Source organism: Salvelinus fontinalis, chromosome 10 (assembly GCF_029448725.1).
Source record: "Salvelinus fontinalis isolate EN_2023a chromosome 10, ASM2944872v1, whole genome shotgun sequence".
In the NCBI taxonomy this organism is placed as follows: domain Eukaryota; kingdom Metazoa; phylum Chordata; class Actinopteri; order Salmoniformes; family Salmonidae; genus Salvelinus; species Salvelinus fontinalis.
Genome location: NC_074674.1, coordinates 21,854,252 through 21,875,705, shown reverse-complemented (window position 1 = coordinate 21,875,705; position 21,454 = coordinate 21,854,252). Strand labels below are relative to the sequence as shown.

Below are 21,454 nucleotides of genomic sequence, written 5' to 3'. Positions count from 1 at the left end.
AATTTTTAGATGTGAGATTAACTTATGGCTAGCCAGGGGCACACCAACACTCAGACATAATTTACAAACAAAGCATTTGTGCAGTGAGTCTGCCAGATGAGGCAGTAGGGCTGATCAGGGATGTTCTCTTTCTAAGTGCTTGAATTGGACCATTTTCCTGTCCTGCTAAGCATTCAAAATGTAACGAGTACTTTTTGGGGTCAGGAAAAATGTATGGAGTAAAAAAAACATTATTTTCTTTAGGAATGTATTAAAGTAAAAGTTGTAAAAAGTAAAAATAGTAAAGTGCAGATACCAAACAAAATGACTTAAGTAGTACTTGAAAGTATTTTTACTTAAGTACTTTACACCACTGCATAATCCTTTACTCAGGTATTACATGTTACAGGTCACGACATCCTAATCAAACACTCATAATGCACCTGTTTATATATCTTAGATAGGTGCCCCACTAGCGCCATCTCTGGGTTGGCATAATGCCCCTTTATCTTAACATTTTCCTTTTCATGTATAATTAGCTCGAGCACTTCATTCCATTTTAATACCACATTGAAAATACCTATTTCCCTTATCAACACTTAATTAAAACCAAAACCTAAGAAAAAAAATGTTAATCTCTTAAGGGACATAGTCCCCGTACCGCAGGGGCGGTCTTATGTTTGCCCTTGTCCTAGTGTGTCGCACTAGTAGCATATTGTGCACCTCTGGGAGCCTTAGGGCCTCTCCTTCCTCTTCCACATTCTCCTGAAATTGTGGAGGCACGGTCGGCAGAGAACTGCCCTGGTGGGGTCTTCCCCGTCTCCTCATTATGTGTCCTGCCCACACCGGAGCACTCTGACCGCTTGGCCTTGTTTTATTACAGGCAGATGTTTTGCATGCTGGCCACAGAAATGTTTTGACTTGTCCTGACGTGCACGTTTGTGGGCCTGAACATCCCTAATGACCTTTGGTGTGAGGAGCTTGGGAGTTGTTGGTGACAGAGAGCGAGTGCATCTAGACATTAAGCGCTGTACTGGACTGCTGCTGAAGCCCTCTGTGGGAGTATTTCTCTACGCCAAAATGGCTTACCACACATCTGTGCCTTTGTGATGAGTCTTTGCTATTTTCACTGCTGACCTCCGCCTCACCATTACTCTGACTGTGGTATGGTGAAGAGGGCACATGATGGAACTCCCAGGCTTTTGCAAACAAAGAAAAGTCTTGACTCGTGAACTGGGGCCCATTATCCGTCACTATACCACTGTCAGGTATGCCATATCTACTGCTAAACTGCTGCTTATAACAGTCAATGATGCAAGCGGCTGTTGTGTCAATCACTTTCTCCACCTCCCAAAAATCTGAATAGTAGTCCACTATAATCAGAAAAGGAACGTTCTTTACTGTGAACAGATCTATTCCCTCTTTCGACCAATGACATGCTGGTACTGTACGTCATGTGGGTGCAGCGTTTCCTTTTGCTGCTTTGGTAGATTAGCATTACATATGCTGCACACTGCCACAAAATGTTTAATTTCTTGGGTCATGTTGGGCCAGAATACTGAGTCTCTGGCTTTCCTGAGACTGGCTTCGACCCCTGAGTATGGATACGAGACAGAATCATTGGGCGTAGAGTTTCTGGCACTACCACCCTGTCGCCTTTGTAGACGACCTTTTCCTGCATTGTGAGTTCGTCTTAGTCCCTCACCAGGATGGGCGTACTCTTTCTTGTGTCCGGCCAGCCTCTTAGGATAAAAGACTGATGCATTCGAGAAGACTTTATCCTCTGCTGAATGGGCTTTGATAGCATCCCGTGTCTGCGGGGAGATGTTTTGATCTGTAGCATGGTTCACATCTTCAAACTCAGCTTGTACAGCATATACCGTCTAATTTGTCCGATATTGAGGGTGACCTTTTGGTAGTGCTGCTCTAGACAAGAAATCTGCAATGTGAAACTCTATTCCTTTCTTGCATACTACCTGTACTCAATAATGCTGAAGCTTTAGCATCATCCTTTGATGTCACTTCGGGGCAGACAGAAGAGGTTTTTTGAAGATAACCTCAAGTGGCTTGTGATCAGTGTGCAACGTGATAAAGTCCCTACCATGAAGGTATTGATCAAAACGGTCACAGGTTAACACTATGACTAGGCACTCCTTTTCAATTTGTGCATATCCTTCCTCCGTGGGTGTCAATGTCCTTGAAGCAAATGCAACGGGCTGCCCCTTTTGCAGGAACGCTGCACCTAGGCCTTTGTCACTTGCATCACATTTGAGGGTCACTTCCTCAGAGGTCATAGTGCCTCAGTATTGGTCGGTTGCTCACCAATTTCCTGATTTGCTCCAATGCAGCATCATGTTGAGGAAGCCATGCCCACAGCACATCTTTATTGGTCAGCCGACGCAATGGCTCACATACATCAGACAGATGAGGTAAGAATTTCGCTAAGTCATTTACAAAACCAAGCAGTCGCTGCACTGCTTTTGCGTCTGTAGGTGGCCGCATTTTCTGTACTGCCTCCACATTCTTGGGGTCTGTCAAAAGATGTCCCATGTATGTAATACTTGTGAGCCTGATGGTAACTTTGTCTTTATTCAAATCAAATCACATTTTATTGGTCACATACACATGGTTAGCAGATGTTATTGCGAGTGTAGCGGAATGCTTATGCTTCTAGATCTGACAGTGCAGCAGTATCTAACAGGTAATATCTAACAATTCCACAACAAAACCTAATATCTAACACATTCCACAACACAACCTAATACACACAATCTAGTAAAGGAATGGGATAAGAATATATACTGTAAATATAAAATATACGGATGAGCAATGACAGAGTGGCTAAGATGCAATAGGTAGTGTAGGATACAGTATATACATGAGATAAGTAATGTGAGATATGTAAATATTATTAAAGTGGCATTATTAAAGTGACTAGTGTTCCACTTATTAAAGTGGCCAATGATATCAAGTCTGTAGGTAGGCAGCCGCCTCTGTGCTAGTGATGGCTGTTTAATAATCTGATGGCCTTGAGATGGAAGCTGTTTTTCAATGTCTTTGTCCCAGCTTTGATGCACCTGTACTGATCTCGCCTTCTGGATGGAAGCGTGGTGAACAGGCAGCTTGGGTGGTTATTGTCCTTGATGATCTTTTTTGCCTTCCTGTGACATCAGGTGTTGTAGATGTCCCGGAGGGGAGGTAGTTTGCCCTCAGTGATGCGTTGTGCAGACTGCAACACCCTCTGGAGAGCCCTACGGTTGTGGGCGGTGCAGTTGCCATACCAGGTGGTGATACAGCCCGACAGGATGCTCTTGATTGGGCACCTGTAAAAGTTAGTGAGGGTTTTCGGTGACAAGCCACATTTTTTCAGCCCCACTGTCTGTGTGCGTGGACCGTTTCAGTGTGTCGGTGATATGTACACAGAGGAACTTTCCACCTTTTCCACTGCTGTCCCGTCAATGTGGATAGGGGGGTGCTCCCTTTGCTGTTTCCTGAAGTCCACGATCATCTCTTTTGTTTTGCTGACACTGAGTGAGAGGTTGTTTTCCTGACACCACACACCGAGGGCCCTCACCTCACCGTCTCGTTGTTGTTGGTAATCAAGCCTACCACTGTTGTAGATTCATTTCCCTTTCTCTTTGTAAGACCTGAGTCAGGTTGTGGTCATGGTCCTGCACTGCTTCTTCCATTGTAGCACCACAGCCGTACACCAGGATGTCATCAGCTTTGACGCTTAAGTGCATCATGTTGCCTTCGCTGATATTCCTCTGCAGCTGGTTTCACTCCAAAAGGTAACCTCGTCTACTGGTATCTACCATTGGGGATCCAAAATGTGGTGAAGTAACTACTCTCTTCATCTAAACGTACCTGCCAGTACCCATTTTTTGCATCTATAAGCGAAAAGTATTTTGCTTTTGCCATGCTTGGTAGGCATTTGGTAATGTGCCCTACATAAGGCTTTGTTCAGGGCACTTGGATCAAGGCAGACACTTATTTTGCCAGGCTTTTCCACCACAACTATGTAGCTTATCCACTTAGTAGGTTTGGTGACCTTCATAATGACACCCTGTTCCTCCATTGAATCAACAGCCTTTAGTATCTTTTCCTTAAGTGGAACGGGGATTCAGCGGAGAAGCTGTTGAACTGGTCTAACAGACTCATCCACCACCAGGTGGAGCTCACCTGGCGCTAGGCATGTCCATGGCTCTAGGCACCGGAATTTGACTGAGACATTGCAGGCTCTTCGTCCTCGCTCATTTGTTCCACTTGTTTGCGTTCATCTGACAGCGACTACATTATCCACATCAATCAATCAAATTTATTTATAAAGCCCTTCTTACATCAGCTGATGTCACAAAGTGCTGTACAGAAACCCAGCCTAAAACGCCAAACAGCAAGCAATGCAGGTGTAGAAGCACAGTGGCAAGGAAAAATGCCCTAGAAAGGCCAGAACCTAGGAAGAAACCTAGAGAGGAACCAGGCTTTGAGGGGTGGCCAGTCCTCTTCTTGCTGTGCCGGGTGGAGATTATAACAGAACATGGCCAAGATGTTCAAATGTTCATAGATGACCAGCAGGGTCAAATAATAATAATCACAGTGGTTGTCGAGGGTGCAGCAAGTCAGCACCTCAGGAGTAAATGTCAGTTGGCTTTTCATAGCCGATCGTTAAGAGTATCTCTACCGCTCCTGCGGTCTCTAGAGAGTTGAAAACAACAGGTCTGGGACAGGTAGGACGTCCGGTGAACAGGTCAGGGTTCCATAGCCGCAGGCAGAACAGTTGAAACTGGAGCAGCAGCACGATCAGGTGGACTGGGGACAGCAAGGAGTCATCTGGCCAGGTAGTCCTGAGGCATGGTCCTAGGACTCAGGACCTCTGAGAGAGAGGAAGAAAGAAAGAAAGAGAGAAAAAGAGGGAGAGAATTTTTAGAATCACTAGAGGGATATCTCCAACCACCAACTTACCATCCTGAGACAAGGCCGAGTATAGCCCACGAAGATCTCCCCCACGGCACAACCCAAGCATTCCGTAACGCTTGGCTTTGGGTTCATTTCTGACACCATGTTATTATGCGTGTTTGAATAAGGGCCATTGGGTGAGACAGGAATGCAGCTTGAGCCCCACCTTCAACATACAGCACATTTGGAAAATATTCAGACCCCTTTCCTTTTGCCACATTTTGTTACGTTGCAGCCTTATTCTAAAATTGATCAAAATAAATGTTTTCCTCAACAATCTACACACAATACCCCATAATTATCACGACTCAGGGTGAGACCCAGATGCCTACATTTTGAATAACATACGTTTATTTATAAAACAGGGGGCAGGCAAATGACAGGTCAAGGGCAGACAAAGGTCAGTAGTCCAGGGCAGAGTCCGTAAGGTACAGAGTGGCAGGCAGGCACAGGATCAGGGCAGGCAGAGGTCAGTAATCCAGGGAAGTGTCAAAAGGTACAGAACGGCAGGCAGGCTCAGGGTCAGGGCAGGCAGAATGATAAAAACTGGGATAACTAGAAAATAGGGGCTCAAGAAAACAGGAGTACAAAAAACACACTGGTATGCTTGACAAGACAAGACGAACTGGCAAGAGACAAACAGAGAACACAGGTATAAATGCACAGGGGATAATGGGAAAGATGGGCAACACCTGGAGGGGGGTGGAGACAAGCACAAAGACAGGTGAAACAGATCAGGGTGTGACAGTACCCCCCTCCTCAAGGGAAGCCATCTGGTGTCCTACCTGGGTGCATACCTGGTTGACTGTAGTGCCGGCGGTGGAACTCAGCGATGAGGGCTGGGTCCAGGTGGTGGGGTTGGTGGAGATAACGCAACAAAGAGTCTCCAGGTCCTGATTGGCTCACTCCGACTTTACATTAGACTGGCGGTGGAACCCGGAGGAGAGGCTGGCCGACGACCCAATGAGCTTTCAGAACGCCTTCCAGAACCGTGACGAGAACTGAGGACCCCGGTTGGAGACCATGTCCACTGGAAGTCCATGGATCCGGAAGACATGCTGCACCATGAGCTGCGCCGTCTCCTTGGCTGAGGGTAGCTTGAGGAGAGGAATGAAATGGGCGGCTTTGGAAAACCTGTCCACCACTGTAAGGATAACGGTGTTGCCATCAGACGGGGGGAGACCAGTGACAAAGTCCACGGATATATGTGACCAGGGACCGTGAGGGACAGGAAGTGGTTGAAGGAGGCCAGCCGGAGTTTGCCGGGGAGTCTTATTCTGTGCACAGATAGTGCAGGCGGCGACGAACGCGGCGACGTCAGGGACCACCAAGACTCTTCCTAGATTTGGCCGCCCGGCCAAACTGAGCAATCAGGAAAAGGCAAATGACAACCCGCTTGGAGTTTACCAAAAGGCACCTAAAGGACTCTCAGACCATGAGAAACAAGATTGTCTCGTCTGATGAAACCAAGATTGAATCTCAGGCCTGAATGCCAAGCGTCATGTCTGGAGGAAACCTGGCATCATCCCTACGGTGAAGCATGGTGGTGGCAGCATTAGGCTGTGGGGATGTTTTTCAGCGGTAGGGACTGGGAGACTAGTCAGGATCGAGGGAAAGATGAACAGAGAAAAGTACAGAGAGATCCTTGATGAAAACCTGTTCCTGAGCAATCAGGACCCCAGACTGGGGAAAAGGTTCACCTTCGAACCGGACAACGCCCCTAAGCACACAGCCAAGACAATACAGGAGTGGCTTCGGGACAAGTCTCTGAATGTCCTTGAGTGGCCCAGCCAGAGCCGATCGAACATTGAACCCGATCGAACACAACCCGATCGAACATCTCTGGAGAGATCTGAAAATAGCCATGCAGCGATGCTCCCCATCCAACCTGATAGAGCTTGAGGGGATCTGCAGAGAATGGGAGAAACTCCCAAATACAGATATGCCAAGCTTGTCGCGTCATACGCAAGAACTCTCGAGGTTGTAATCGCTGCCAAAAGTGGTCAAATGAAGCAGATGCTAAGCTACAGGACTGGTTTGCTAGCACAGACTAGAATATGTTCCGGGATTCCTCCGATTGCATTGATGAGTACACCACATCAGTCATTGGCTTCATCAATAAGTGCATCGATGACGTCGTACCCACAGTGACCGTACGTACATACCCCAATCAGAAGCCATGGATCACAGGCAAGATCCACACTGAGCTAAATGCTAGAGCTGCCGCTTTCAAGGAGCGGGACTCTAACCCAGAAGCTCATAAGAAATCCAGCTATGCCCTCCGACAAACCATCAAACAGGCAAAGCGTCAATGCAGGACTAAGATCGAATCGTACTACACCGGCTCTGACTCTCGTCGGATGTGTCAGGGCTTGCAAACCATTACAGACTACAAAGGGAAGCCCAGCCGAGAGCTGCCCAGTGACACAAGCCTACCAGACGAGCTAAACTACTTCTATGCTCGCGTCGAGGCAAATAACACTGGAACATGCATGAGAGCATCAGCTGTTCCAGAAGACTGTGTGATCATGCTCTCCGCAGCCGATGTGAATAAGGCTGCGGAGAGCGCCTCTTGGCGCACGGATCCCTTTAGCGGGATCATTTTCATCAACTACCGCTGAACTGCAGAGCGCCAAATTCAAAAAAAATATTTAATTTCATGAAATCACAAGTGCAATATAGCAAAACACAGCTTAGCTTGTTGTTAATCCACCTGTCGTGTCAGATTTTTAAAATATGCTTTACAGCGAAAGCAATCCAAGCGTTTGTGTGAGTTTATCGATCACTAGACAAAACATTACAAACACCTAGCAGCAATGTAGATTGGTCACGAAAGTCAGAAAAGCAATAAAATGAATCGCTTACCTTTGATGATCTTCGGATTTTTGCACTCACGAGACTCGAAGTTACACAGTAAATGTTCCTTTTGTTCAATAAAGATTATTTTAATATCAAAAAACCTCCATTTGTTTTTGCGCGTTATGTTCAGAAATCCACAGGCTCAGGCAGGTCATGAAGGGCAGACGAAAATTCCAAATAGTATCTGTAAAGTTCATAGAAACATGTCAAACGTTTTAATAATCAATCTTCAGGTTATTTTTAACATTAATAATCGATAATATTTCAACCGGACGGTAAACTATTCAATACAAGAGAGAAAGAAAATATTGAGCTACCACTTTTGCGCTCAAGAACTAATCAAAGGACATCTGGCTATCCACTGACGCGATTTGATAAATCTCGCTCATTTTTCAGAATAAAAGCTTGAAACTATGTCTAAAGCCTGTTCACAACCCGTGGAAGCCATTGGAAAAGGAATCTAGTTGATATCCCTTTAAATGGAGGATAGGCAGGCAATGGAACAGGGATTTTTCAAAATAAGAGGCACTTCCGGCTTGGATTTCCTCAGGTTTTCGCCTGCAAAATCAGTTCTGTTATACTCACAGACAATATTTTGATAGTTTTGGAAACTTTAGAGTGTTTTCTATCCTAATCTGTCAATTATATGCACATTCTAGCATCTGGGCCTGGGAAACAGGCCGTTTACATTGGGAACTGTCTTTTTCCAAACATAAAAATTCTGCTTCCTAGCGTCAAGAAGTTAAACATGTCAACATTCAAAAGGGCGCAGGGCCAGACGGATAACCAGGACGTGTACTCTGAGCATGCGCTGACCAGCTGGCAAGTGTCTTCACTGACATTTTCAACCTGTCCCTATCCGATTCTGTAATACCAACATGTTTCAAGCAGACCACCATAGTCCCTGTGCACAAAAACACTAAGGTAACCTGCCTAAATGACTACCGACCCGTAGCACTCACGTCTGTAGGCATGACGTGCTTTAAAAGGCTGGTCGTGGCTCACATCAACACCATTACCCCAGAAAACCTAGACCCACTCCAATTTGAATACCGCCCCAACAGATCCACAATCTCTATTCCACACTGCCCTTTCCCACCTAGACAAAAGGAACACCTATGTGAGAATGCTATTCATTGACTACAGCTCAGCGTTCAACCCCGTAGTGCCCACGAAGCTCATCAATAAGCTAAGGACCCTGGGACTAAACACCTCCCTCTGTAACTGTATCCTGGACTTCCCGACGGGCCGCCCCCAGGTGGTAAGGGTAGGTAACAACACATCCGCCACGCTGATCCTCAACACAGGGGCTCAGTCCCCTCCTGTACTCCCTGTTCACTCATGACTGCACGGCTAGGCACGACTCCAACACCATCATTAAGTTTGCCGATGACACAGCAGTGGTAGGCCTGATCAGCGACAATGATGAGACAGCCTATAGGGAGGAGGTGGCCATGTGGTGCCAGGACAACAACCTGTCCCACAATGTGATCAAGACAAAGGAGATGATTGTGGACTACAGGAAAAAGAGGACCGAGTACTCCCCCATTCTCATCAACGGGGCTGTAGTGGAGCAGGTTGAGAGCTTCAAGTTTCTTGGTGTCCACATCACCAACAAACTAACATGGTCCAAGCACACCAAGACCGTCGTGAAGAGGGCACGACAAAACCTATTCCCCCTCAGGAGATTTGGCATGGGTCCTCAGATCCTTAAAAGGTTTTACAGCTGCACCATCGAGAGCATCCTGCCTGGTTGCATCACTGTCTGGTTTGGCAACTGCTCGGCCTCTGTCCGCAAGGTACTACAGAGGGTAGTGCTTACGGCCCAGTACATCACAGGGGCAAAGCTTCCTGCCATCCAGGACCTCTATACCAGGCGGTGTCAGAGGAAGGCCCTAAAAACTGTCAAAGACTCCAGCCACCCTAGTCATAGACTGTTCTCTCTGCTACCGCATGGCAAGCGGTACCGGAGCGCCAAGAGGCTTCTAGGTCCAAGAGGCTTCTAAACAGCTTCTACCCACAAGCCGTAAGACTCCTGAACATCTAATCAAATGGCTACCCAGACTATTTGCAGTGTCCCCCCCCCCCTCCTTTTACACCGCTGCTATTCTCTGTTGTTGTCATCTATGCATAGTCAGTTTAATAACTCTACCCACATGTACATATTCCCTCAACTTACTGGTTCCCCCTGCACATTGACTCTGTACTGGTACCCTCCTGTATATAGTTCTGCTATTGTTATTTTAATACTTCTCTTTAATTACTTGTTACTTTTATATCTCATTCTTATATGCATTTTTTATTTTATTATAATACATTTTTCTTTGAAACTCAGGGGCTTGTAAGTAAGCATTTCTCTGTAAGTTATATACCGGTTGTATACATTCCATTTCTGAATACATTCCGAATGCACTGCATACATCAACAAATTGGCGAGGGCCCTATAACAGTCTGCAGCACCCGGCCTGATCCTACTAGAATCTGAAGTCAAATGTCTACTCTTTTCTGATGATCTGGTGCTTACGTCCCGAACCAAGGAGGGCCTACAGCAGCACCGAGATCTTCTGCACAGATTCTTTCAGACCTGGGCCATGATAGTAAATCTCAGTAAGACAAAGCTAATGCTGTTCCAAAAAAGGTCCAGTTGCCAGGACAACAAATACAAATTCCATCTAGACACTGTTGCCCTAGAGCATACAAAAAAAACAATACATACCTCAGCCTAAACATCAGTGCCACAGGTAACTTCCACAAAGCTGTAAACGATCTGAGAGACAAGGCAAGAAGGGCCTTCTAAGCCATCAAAAGGAACATAAAATTCAACCTGCCCATTAGGATCTGGCTAAAAATGCTTGAATCAGTTATAGAACCCATTGCCCTTCATGGTTGTGAGGTCTGAGATCCAAATTGAGACTCTGCATGCAGAATTTTGCAAAAATATAATCTGTGTACAACGTAAAAAAACAATTAATGCATCCAGAGCAAAATTAGGACGATACCTGCTTATGATCAAAATCCAGAAAAGAGACGTTAAATTCTACAACCACCTAAAAGGAAGTGATCCCCAAACCTTCCATAACAAAGCCATCACCTACAGAGAGATGAACCTGGAGAAGAGTCCCCTAAGCAAGCTGGTCCTGGGGCTCAGTTCACAAACACAAACAGACCCCACTGAGCCCCAGGACAAAAACACAATTAGACCCAACCAAATAATGTGAAAACTACAATATAATTATTTGACACATTGGAAAGAATGAACAAAAACTAGAATGCTATTTGGCCTAAACAGAGAGTACACAGTGGCAGAATACCTGACCACTGTGAGTGACCCAAAATTAAGGAAAGCTTTGACTAGGTACAGACTCAGTGAGCATAGCCTTGCTATTGAGAGAGGCCACCGTGGGCAGACTTGGCTCTCAAGAGAAGACAGGCTATGCCTACAAAATTAGGTGGAAACTGAGCTGCACTTCCTAACCTCCTGCCACTGTATAACCATATTAGAGACAGATATTTCCCTCAGATTACACAGTCCCACAAAGAATTTGAAAACAAATCAAATGTTGGAAAAATGTTATCTATTGGGTGAAATACCAGTGTGCCATCACAGCAGCAACATTTGTGACCCGTTGCCACAAGAAAAAAGCAAACAGTGAAGAACAAACACCTTTTTAAATACATTCAATATTTATGCTTATTTATTTTTGTCACGTTCCTGACCTATTTCTGTTTGTTGTATGTGTTAGTTGGTCAGGACGTGAGTTTGGGTGGGCATTCTATGTTTTCTGTTTCTATGTTGGTTTAGGGTTGCCTGGTTTGGCTCTCAATTAGAAGCAGGTGTTTGGCGTTTCCTCTAATTGAGAGTCATATTTAGGTAGGTTGTTTCACAGTGTTCGTTGTGGGTGGTTGTCTCCTGTGTTAGTGTTTGTTGCAGCATACGGGACTGTTTCGTGTGTTCTTCGTTTTCATTTTTCCTGTTGTGTGTTCTTCGTGTTTTATGGAAGTTCGTATGTTCAGGTTTGTCTACATTCGTTTTGTTATTTTGTTAATTATTTCAAGTGGTTTCGTTTCGTGTTTTTCCCGTCTTGTTTAATTAAAATTATGTCATTTCAAAACGCTGCGCCTTGGTTCAATCCATGCTCCTCCTCTTCGGATGAAGAGGAGGAACACCGTTACAATTTTACTTTTTGCACTTCAAATCAAATTTAAATCAAAACTATTGGCACATCATTACAACACTGTATGTATATAGGCATAATATGACATTTGCAATGTCTCTATTCCTTTGGAAATTTTGTGAGTATTATGTTTACTGTGCATTTTTTAAATAGTTTATTTCACTTTTGTTTATGTATTTCACTTGCTTCGGCAATGTAAACATAATGTATGTTTCCCATGCCAATAAAGCCATTTGAATTGAATTGAGAAGGGGGAAGACACAGAGACAGAGACAGAGACAGAGAGAGAGAGAGGAGCAGTGCAAGCCAGAGTGAATGTTTGCAATCCAAAAACTATTTTCAGGCCAGAGTTCATGGTAGAGAGCGAGACACATCACCTCTCCAAATTCTGAGGTCAGCTCTAGTTTTTGTGCCACTAAAAAACCTCCCAAAATCGAATAATACTGATAGTACTGATACTGATAGTATAGCCAATGGGAGCGCTCGTAAATTACCTGCTGAGTAGTAGTAGAGTGGATGAGAGTAAGAATCTGAATCAATCACCATGAGTTGCAAATCACCCTGGACTCCCTGGCATTGTTATTCAGTTATGGGCTGTGAGTCAAGAGCTGGGAGCCAAAAGGCAGCAGGTTGATTCAATCACACCCCCACTCTTATTGCATATTCCTCATTTGCTGGCTGTTGGGCCCAGTGTGTATGTGTGTGTGTGTGTTCACACACTCCTCCTGCTCAATGACTCACACCCAGCGAGTGTTTAGGGTTCTTTAACACTGCCTAAACAATCACAGCATGGAGGAGAACCTCACACCAACCCTCCTCAGACACTTCTTATGCCCCTTACTCCTAAGAGATATTATTTAGTTCTCACACTGCTGGGATGGTGCTGTTTTGTTGTTGATGTAATCATTGATGGTGAGTGAGTCCACATCCTTGAGCCGGAAACCTTGAGCGTTACTGTCCATCTTCTCCGTCCGTGTGAGATGTTCTCATTCGGTTATCAGCGCTTTGTTTTTACTGTAGTTGAAAGCGTGTGTGTTTGTTTGTGTGTGTATTTTTGGATCTCAGTTAGGTAGAACAGCTGTGGCAGTAATCCTGCATAGGCACACTGACACGATGACATCACTGAGCTGACTGACTTGGCAAGACAGAGGGATGAAATAAAACCTTGTTGCACTGTGTGTGTGTGTGTGTGTGTGTGTGTGTGTGTGTGTGTGTGTGTGTGTGTGTGTGTGTGTGTGTGTGTGTGTGTGTGTGTGTGTGTGCGTTGCGTGCATGTGGCCTCATTGCCCAATATGAAGACACCAAATGTTACCCAGTCAGAATCACAGGTAAACAGTTGGGATAATCTATGTCTGCATAGCACACCACAGTGAATAAGAGCACTTCAAACTTTCTTCTCATTGTAATTTACAGCCAGCCATCCTCATCATTATGTGATAATGCAACTGGATTACATAATCTATTTGGGAGCAGCTGGGTTAGATTTCTATAGCCATAGCATCTGCCTAATTTCTAGAAAAATATAGTGGAATCTCCCTTTCCGTTGTACCTCAATGTATTATGTGTATTGTATACGACACAGCAGTAGAGACAGGAAATACAGCCATTTCTAATATCCTCATCTTCAGCAACATACCCCCCCCCCTTCTCTGTCTTGCTCCTGCACTTTTCAGCCCTGTGTTTATCGCTCTCTCCCTCTCTCTCTCCCTCTCTGTTTACTGACGATGGCAAGGCTGTTTGTCGGCCTCATTCATCCTCATCCCACACACACACTTTATTTATCCTCTGCTGCCGTTGGCAACGGGCAGGCCGTTGCTAGTGCGACAAGCCAAACGGAGCGGCCGGTCGGTCAGACAGGGACAAGTATAGCATTTCCCTTGGGGAGGGAGGTGAGCATGTAGGGACAGGTGTGTGTTTGTGTATGTCCGTGTGGGGGGGAGTGGCAGAGGCTGGGGATGGCTGCTATGGTGGCATGGGAAAGCCAGGCTGGAAATATTGCCCCCAATTCTGAACAAACCATAATTTGCCTTCTGTCCACTCAGACTAGCCAATCAGATCCATTTCTGTGGAGTCATACATTATGGATTCTTGATAGTAATTTCCACATCATTGTTGAGAAGAATGTTTGGCCAATATTACTCCAATGTCTGACCAGGGCAAGTCTGGGCAGGGGACACAATTTTCCCCCCCCCCCCTGGATACATACACACACAATGAACAATATCTGGTATAAGAACCAATATGTACAACCGGCATAAAAAGGGAATGTTTTAAATTAGATAGAATAAAAGGTTTGAAGACATGGGAATAATGTAGGTACGGCTGAAATGTAACGTGCTGATTATACTCTTTTCAGTATCTTTTAACCATGTCGCTGATCTGTATCAGTCTGGGCTACATCACTGCAGGAATAGAAAGATGACACACCAGCACATCTACAATACCATCGTGTGTGTGATCGCTCTACGGTCCCTGTCAGTGACTCTTTCCTCATTTCTCTTTCTAATTTTCTCTTCATGTCTTTTGTGTTGTTTGGAGATGGCCTTAGATTGCTGCTCCATGGGGGCCAGAGAGAGAAAGAAAGAGATACATGGTTTTAATCTCCATTGGTGAAGGCTCTCTCTTCCTCAATACCCTGCTGACTGGTGGAATCAATCTCTTTTTTGTCCACCAGTCTGCCTTGAGTATTACAGGCCCAAACCTGTAGTTTTTCCATTTAGGCCAAAAATGTAGTTTCTTTGCTGTGTTGTCTTGCAGTATTACTTAACGTCCTCGATGCAAACATAATTTATTATTTGGAGTGGATTTTATTAACACAGGCCTCCTTTTCACTTTGTCATACAGGCCAGTAGTGAAGAGTGAATGCAATGTTGTTGATTGTCTGTATTTTCAAATATTGTTGTGGCAGCATCATTTTATGGGTATGCTTATCACCTGCAGACACTGGGGAGTTTGTCAGGATCAAAATAAATATGAGGAGCAAAGCCCAGGTAAAAAGTTAGAGGACAATCCGCCGTAGTCTTCTGAAAACCCTGGGATAGAATTACAATTTTCAGCAGGACAATTACGCAAATTTGAGTGCCAAAGACACACCAGAATGGCTTTCCAATTGTTGTTGAGTGTACCTGAATGTGCCCGTCACAGTCCTGACTTAAATCTGCTTGAAAATCAGAGACAAGGTTTGAATATCGCTGTCCATTAATGATTCCCCAACCAAATTGACTAAACATGTCACGCCCTGACCTGAGATATCTGTTTTCTTTATATTTTGGTTAGGTCAGGGTGTGACTAGGGTGGGTACGTTAGTTTTTGTATTGTCTAGGGTTTTTGTATGTCAAGGGTTGTTGTAGGTCTAGGTGATTTATATGTCTATGGTGGCCTTATATGGCTCCCAATCAGAGGCAGCTGTTTATCGTTGTCTCCAATTGGGGATCATATTTAGGTAGTCATTTTCCCTTTGGTGTTTGTGGGTTCTTGTCTATGTGTAGTTGCCTGTCAGCACTCATTTGTATAGCTTCACGTTTTGTTCAGTGTTCATTCTTATAATAAAGAAGAATGTACTTATACAACGCTGCGCCTTGGTCTCCTCCTTTTGACGGCCGTGACAAAACATGAGAAATTTTGACAAAAACAATGGATATAACCTCAGCAAAAAAAGAAACGTCCCTTTTTCAGTACCTTGTCTTTCAAAGATAGTTCGTAAAAATCCAAATAACTTCACAGATCTTCATTGTAAAGGGTTTAAACTGTTTTCCATGCTTGTTCAATGAACCATAAACAATTAATGAACATGCACCTATGGAACGGTCGTTAAGACACTAACAGCTTACAGACGGTAGGCAATTAAGGTCACAGTTATTAAAACTTAGGACACTAAAGACACCTTTCTACTGACTCTGAAAAACACCAAAAGAAAGATGCCCAGAGTCCCTGCTCATCTGCGTGAACGTGGCTTAGGCATGCTACAAGGAGGCATGAGGACTGCAGATGTGGCCAGGGCAATAAATTGTCTGTACTGTGAGACGCCTCAGACAGCGCTACAGGGAGACAGAACGGATAGCTGATCATCCTCGCAGCGGCAGACCACGTGTAACAACACCTGCACAGGATCGGTACATCCGAACATCATACCTGCGGGACAGGTACAGGATGGCAACAACAACTGGCCGAGTTACACCAATCCCTCCATCAGTGCTCAGACTGTCCGCAATAGGCTGAGAGAGGCTGAACTGAGGGCTTGTAGGCCTGTTGTAAGGCAGGTCCTCACCAGACATCACCGGCAACAACATCGCCTATGGGCACAAACCCACCACCGCTGGACCAGACAGGACTGGCAAAAAGTGCTCTTCACTGACGAGTTGCAGTTTTGTCTCAAGGCAGGGGTGATGGTCGGATTTGACAATGCCACAAGCCATACTGCTCGTTCTGTGCGTGATTTCCTGAAAGACAGGAATGTTAGTGTTCTGCCATGGCCAGCGAAGAGCCTGGATCTCAATCCTATTGAGCACGTCTGGGACCTGTTGGATCAGAGGGTGAGGGCTATGTCCATACCCCCAAGAAATGTCCGGGAACTTGCAGGTGCATTTTAGGAAGAGTAGGGTAACATCTCACAGCAAGAACTGACAAATCTGGTGCAGTCCATGAGGAGGAGATACACTGCAGTACTTAATGCAGCTGGTGGCCACACCAGATACTGACTTACTTCTGATTTTGACCCCCCCTTGTTCACCGACACATTATTCCATTTATGTTAGTCACATATCTGTGGAACTTGTTCCGTTTACGTCTCAGTTGTTGAATCTTGTTATGTTCATACAAATATTTACACATGTTAAGTTTGCTGAAAATAAACGCAGTTGAGAGCGAGAGGACGTCTCTTTTTTTTGCTGAGTTTGTTGCCCTAAGAGTTGTGAAAAGTTGGCAGAATCATATTCAAAACGATTCCCAGCTGTAATGGCTGCCAAAAGTGCTTCCACCAAGTATTAACACAGGGGTGTGACGACATACGTAATATAGACATTATTTTTTGTGTGTGGGGGGGGGGTTATAATTTTTCTTCTACTTTGATAATGTGGAGTAGGTTGTGTATATTAGTAGGGGGGGAAAAAATCGAATTGAATCGCTTTAAAGATTTATTTTGAAGGCAGCAAAATGTGAAGACTGTGCAAGGGGTGTGTAGACTTTCACCAGCGACTATATGCATTCAGTGTTCCTGCAGCTTGTCATTATGGCTCCTCTGTGGTGATATATGACGTGTGTACGCACATCCACAGGACACACACACACAACGTCAGTACAAAGGTAAGACAATGGCCTTGGCCGCAGTGGGCCTGTTGTTTAGACGTTGTGTCGTTGATTCAGCCTCTCTGGCAGCAGCAGCTCAGCCCACAGGATGTCCATGGTGTCAACTGACTGTCACAGCACAGGGACCAGCAGCACACTAATACCCTGTCATAATATTACATTAGGTAATGCCCTAGCTAGTGGCCTCAGGAGAAATGTACAGATCCAAATAGATCTGTTTCAAAACATTAGTCAGGAAGGGGCCAGAAAACCACCAGATAAAATACAGTAAGCCAATTGTAACGGGTGTCGTAATCCTCCTCCTCAAACGAGGAGAGGAGAGAAGGATCGAAAGACCAAAATGCAGCAGGTTGTGAATACATAATGAATTTTAATAAACAAGACGAAACTAAACCCACGAAGAACACTTGATACTTTACAAAACAACAAAACGAAGTAAACAGACCTGGACACGAACTTACATACAACGTGAAGAACGCACGAACAGGAACAGACTACAAATACCTAACGACAATGAAACAGTCCCGTATGGTGCGCACATACACTGACACGGAAGACAATCACCCACAAACAAACAGTGAGAACACCCTACCTTAATATGACTCTCAATTAGAGGAAAACGCAAAACACCTGCCTCTAATTAAGAGCCATACCAGGCAACCCAAAACCAACGTAGAAACAGAAAACATAGACTGCCCACCCAAAACTCACGCCCTGACCATCACACACATACAAAACAACAGAAAACAGGTCAGGAACGTGACACCAATTCACTTTTATTTCGTTTCACTCTTATACAGTTATGATGTATTTGTTTTGAAAACCTATACTGTGTGGCCAAATGAATATCTTGTCAATCAATTCAAATTTTGACAAAACCTCAGTTAAATCCACTGGTGTTGTTACACGGTGAACAGTAGGAACCCAGTAAAGGTGTTATAGTTATTACTGTCATCATAGAGGACCCTGTTAGCCCAGAGCTGGATGTAAACACTGTCTCCCACCTCCAATTGTACTACCGCTGCGTTGCTCGCGCTTTCGTGGACATTCATACTGTCATCAGTGTTCCATGTAGTAACCAGCATCTCACTGTTCTTCATCAGAGACACGACAGAGTTGGGACGGCCAGAGTTGTTGCTGTACATGGAGTAGCGGAAGCAGTACATCCCTCTGACCATGGCTGTGAAGATGCCTATGAAGGGAGATAAATAACACTACTTGATTGACCACGCACACGCACACACACACACACACACACACACACACACACACACACACACACACACACACACACACACACACACACACACACACACACACTACCTGTAGCAGGATTGTAGCTACTGCCGGCGTTGGAGAAGACTCTTTTGTACCGTAAAGGGGTATTGGTGGTGAAGGGTCCAATATTCCCACTGCCAGAGTCTCTGAGAGCTACAGAGAAGGCCACCTTTGGCTGGGCTGGGGAATGAATTAATGAACGAACAATCAAGTAGATATCAAGGATATCATAAGGTGAATGCACCAATTTGTAAGTCGCTCTGGATAAGAGCGTCTGCTAAATGACTTAAATGTAATGTAAAAAGAACATAAATAGATAGATGCCACTTTGAGGCAGAGTGGAACCTTGCTCTTACCAGTTGATAAGCTCTTCTTCAAGGCTTTCAGTTCTTCCTCTTGAGCTGTAATAACAGAAAAGATTTCGTAATAAAATCTCAATATTACAGTGTAGTAAAGGCTTAACAAATTATTATTATTATTATATATATATTTTTTTAACCTTTATTTAACTAGGCAAGTCAGTTAAGAACAAATTATTATTTACAATGATGGTCTACAACGGCCAAACCCGGACAACGCTGGGCCAATTGTGCGCCACCCTATGGGAATCATATTCAAAATAGTAATCAATAAGACAAAGTTCAAATAAATGAAATAAGAATAAGTGTATGAAGCTGTGTAACACTTCACAGAATGCTTTGCTTGTTACATCTCTGTGCTACTTACCTGTATTCACTTTCTTCAGCTCCTCCACCTGACTCTCACTGCCCTGTAGCTTGGTCTCCACAGCTCCCAGTTTCTGTCCCATGGCCCCAAAACTTTCCTTCAGGGCAGCCTGCGTCTGGTCCATGGTTCCTAATCTCTCTTTCATGGCTGCAAGTTCCCTGAACAGGGCACAGGTGTCGGGAAGACAGACAGCTAGACTAGCCCCAGTCCCCTGGTACCCCTCACTGTCCCGATTATCACCCAGTCCCCTGGACAGGCAGCAGCACAGAGACAGCAGTAGCAAGGCTAGAACTTCCTTCATTATTATGATATATTCTGCAAAAGACTAGAATGTTCTGCGTAGTCTTAAAGAACTGACTGTTCTGCGTAGCGCGAGTGCTCCTCTTGATGCTGTCCTACACTCAGGGTTATAAAGGGGGCTGGCGACAGAGAGGACTACGTCACTCAAAGTTATGTTGATAACATTGTATATGTGTGCAGGGTTGAGAAACTCTAGTCTACTTTACTGTAATTAAGTGTAATTCCTGAACATATGAGGCAGGAACAAAAACTCCCCCATTTCCAAGCACACTTCTTGTGTATATATATTGCCAACTTGTCAGGTTTGTGTCTGTGGAGGGTTTTGAAATTCCGGAAACTTGACAACCCTTTTCGTGGAAATTCACATTTATTGTAGAACATTAGAAATATATGTTTTAGATTGTTTATATGTGCGATCATGGTATCCACAAGATACTAGTAATGTTATTGGACCAAATTATTCCTGCACACAATTTTTGCTGTGCATGTTTCATTTGTCTGGAAAAAAGGTATTTTCATCTGAAATGTCAACAAAACAAGTGTTATAGCTGTAGTTGTTTGTGTGTACGATGTGTGAGGTGCAGAGTGTACATAACGTGTGTACAGAGGTATACACAAGTTATGTGCATGTGCTGTGTGTGTGTTTACTTCACTACTTTGATGGTGGGTATTTGTGCGGAAGAGGGGTGTGTCCTGTTGGTGCGGGAGAGGCTCTGAATTGGCTGTGCTGATTAGCCAAACCTACCCACCACCACTTGACTGACAGCCACCTGGTTCAGAGAGAGCAAAGTCGATTCACAGATACACTCCAGTTTATGCGTTGCTCATTTGCTGTCTGCAAGTAATGTAACACTACAGCCAAAACATACAATACGTTATGATACAGTAATGTAAGACTTGTCATGAGCATATATGACCTCCTTATGTCATAGTATGATTTCATAGTAATCCTAAATTATCATCAGATATTTTAAACTGACCCGTATGGGGAATAACAGGGTGTCATGTAATTTGTGAGGCAGCCAGTGGCCGTGCCCGAATACCCGTACGCTGCTTGAGTTCTAAATGGTAGGCTTTTTATGTATTCGAAAATAGAACGTTTTATAATAGGCTATGTGAAATTTCGAAAATGGATTATTATTCAAATGCCAGGATGTCATTCCGGCTTTTCATCAAGTAGAATTCGCTGCACACCTTTGAGGAAGAGAATTGTCTTTTCACACTCACGTGTTTGACAACAATAAACAAATTGCGGCGAACAAGCGGGATTGTGCATTAGAAGACGCCTTCTCAGTATGAATGAGAAGTATATTGATATTTGTTACTTAATGCATACGTTTTTACTTAAAAGTACGTTCTAAATAGTATGTAGTACTATTAGTACACGGTATGTCATTTTAGTAAGTAGTAGGCAAGACGGGACAGCCACTGACTCTTACCTGTCTGACAGGGGATGTGGTGCCACCTAGTGGGCGAGTCGGTAAAGCCAGTGTGTGAGGAGAAGATCTGTGTGCCAGTAGTAGCACACTTGCTGGAAGTGCCTTCCTCTCCTCCTCTCCCTTTCATTCTCCCCCACCTCAGAGCAGGTGGACATCACTATATGAGAGATGCAGGGCAGAAAACAAAGAATTAACAGTGATTAATAACATACCAATAATCACAATCAATGATATGTTTTCTAGGTTGTAGCAATAATCAGTTTTGTCCTCACAGTCTGACGACAGAGTGGGCGCATCAGGGTGCATCTCCCACCCTAACTCTCCTCTTCATCCCACGTCTTTAGTAAGTTTATAGCCAGATTCTCTCTCGAAAAATAGTTTTTCAACCTAAAGAGATTCTTGTGGTTTAAACAAAGGTGAAATCAGTAGAATAATCAG

The 21,454-nt window shown here is 44.4% G+C and overlaps 1 protein-coding gene across 2 annotated transcripts; it reads right to left on the bottom strand.

Moving 5' to 3' along the window:
• Positions 1-18,029: 18,029 nt before the first annotated feature.
• Positions 18,030-21,166, bottom strand: LOC129863223 (complement C1q-like protein 2). 2 transcript variants are annotated; one of them, XM_055935135.1, is made up of 5 exons: positions 21,017-21,166; positions 19,278-19,435; positions 18,908-18,952; positions 18,597-18,731; positions 18,030-18,465 (listed from the first exon to the last, which is right to left on the bottom strand). In XM_055935135.1, the coding sequence occupies exons 2-5, from the start codon at positions 19,420-19,422 to the stop codon at positions 18,176-18,178; spliced, it is 615 nt and encodes a 204-aa protein (XP_055791110.1). In that variant the 5' UTR covers positions 19,423-19,435; positions 21,017-21,166; the 3' UTR covers positions 18,030-18,175. The 2 variants fall into 2 exon arrangements, with proteins under 2 accessions (XP_055791110.1, XP_055791109.1); XM_055935134.1 differs by lacking the exon at positions 21,017-21,166 and having other exon boundaries at positions 19,278-20,959.
• Positions 21,167-21,454: the final 288 nt, after the last annotated feature.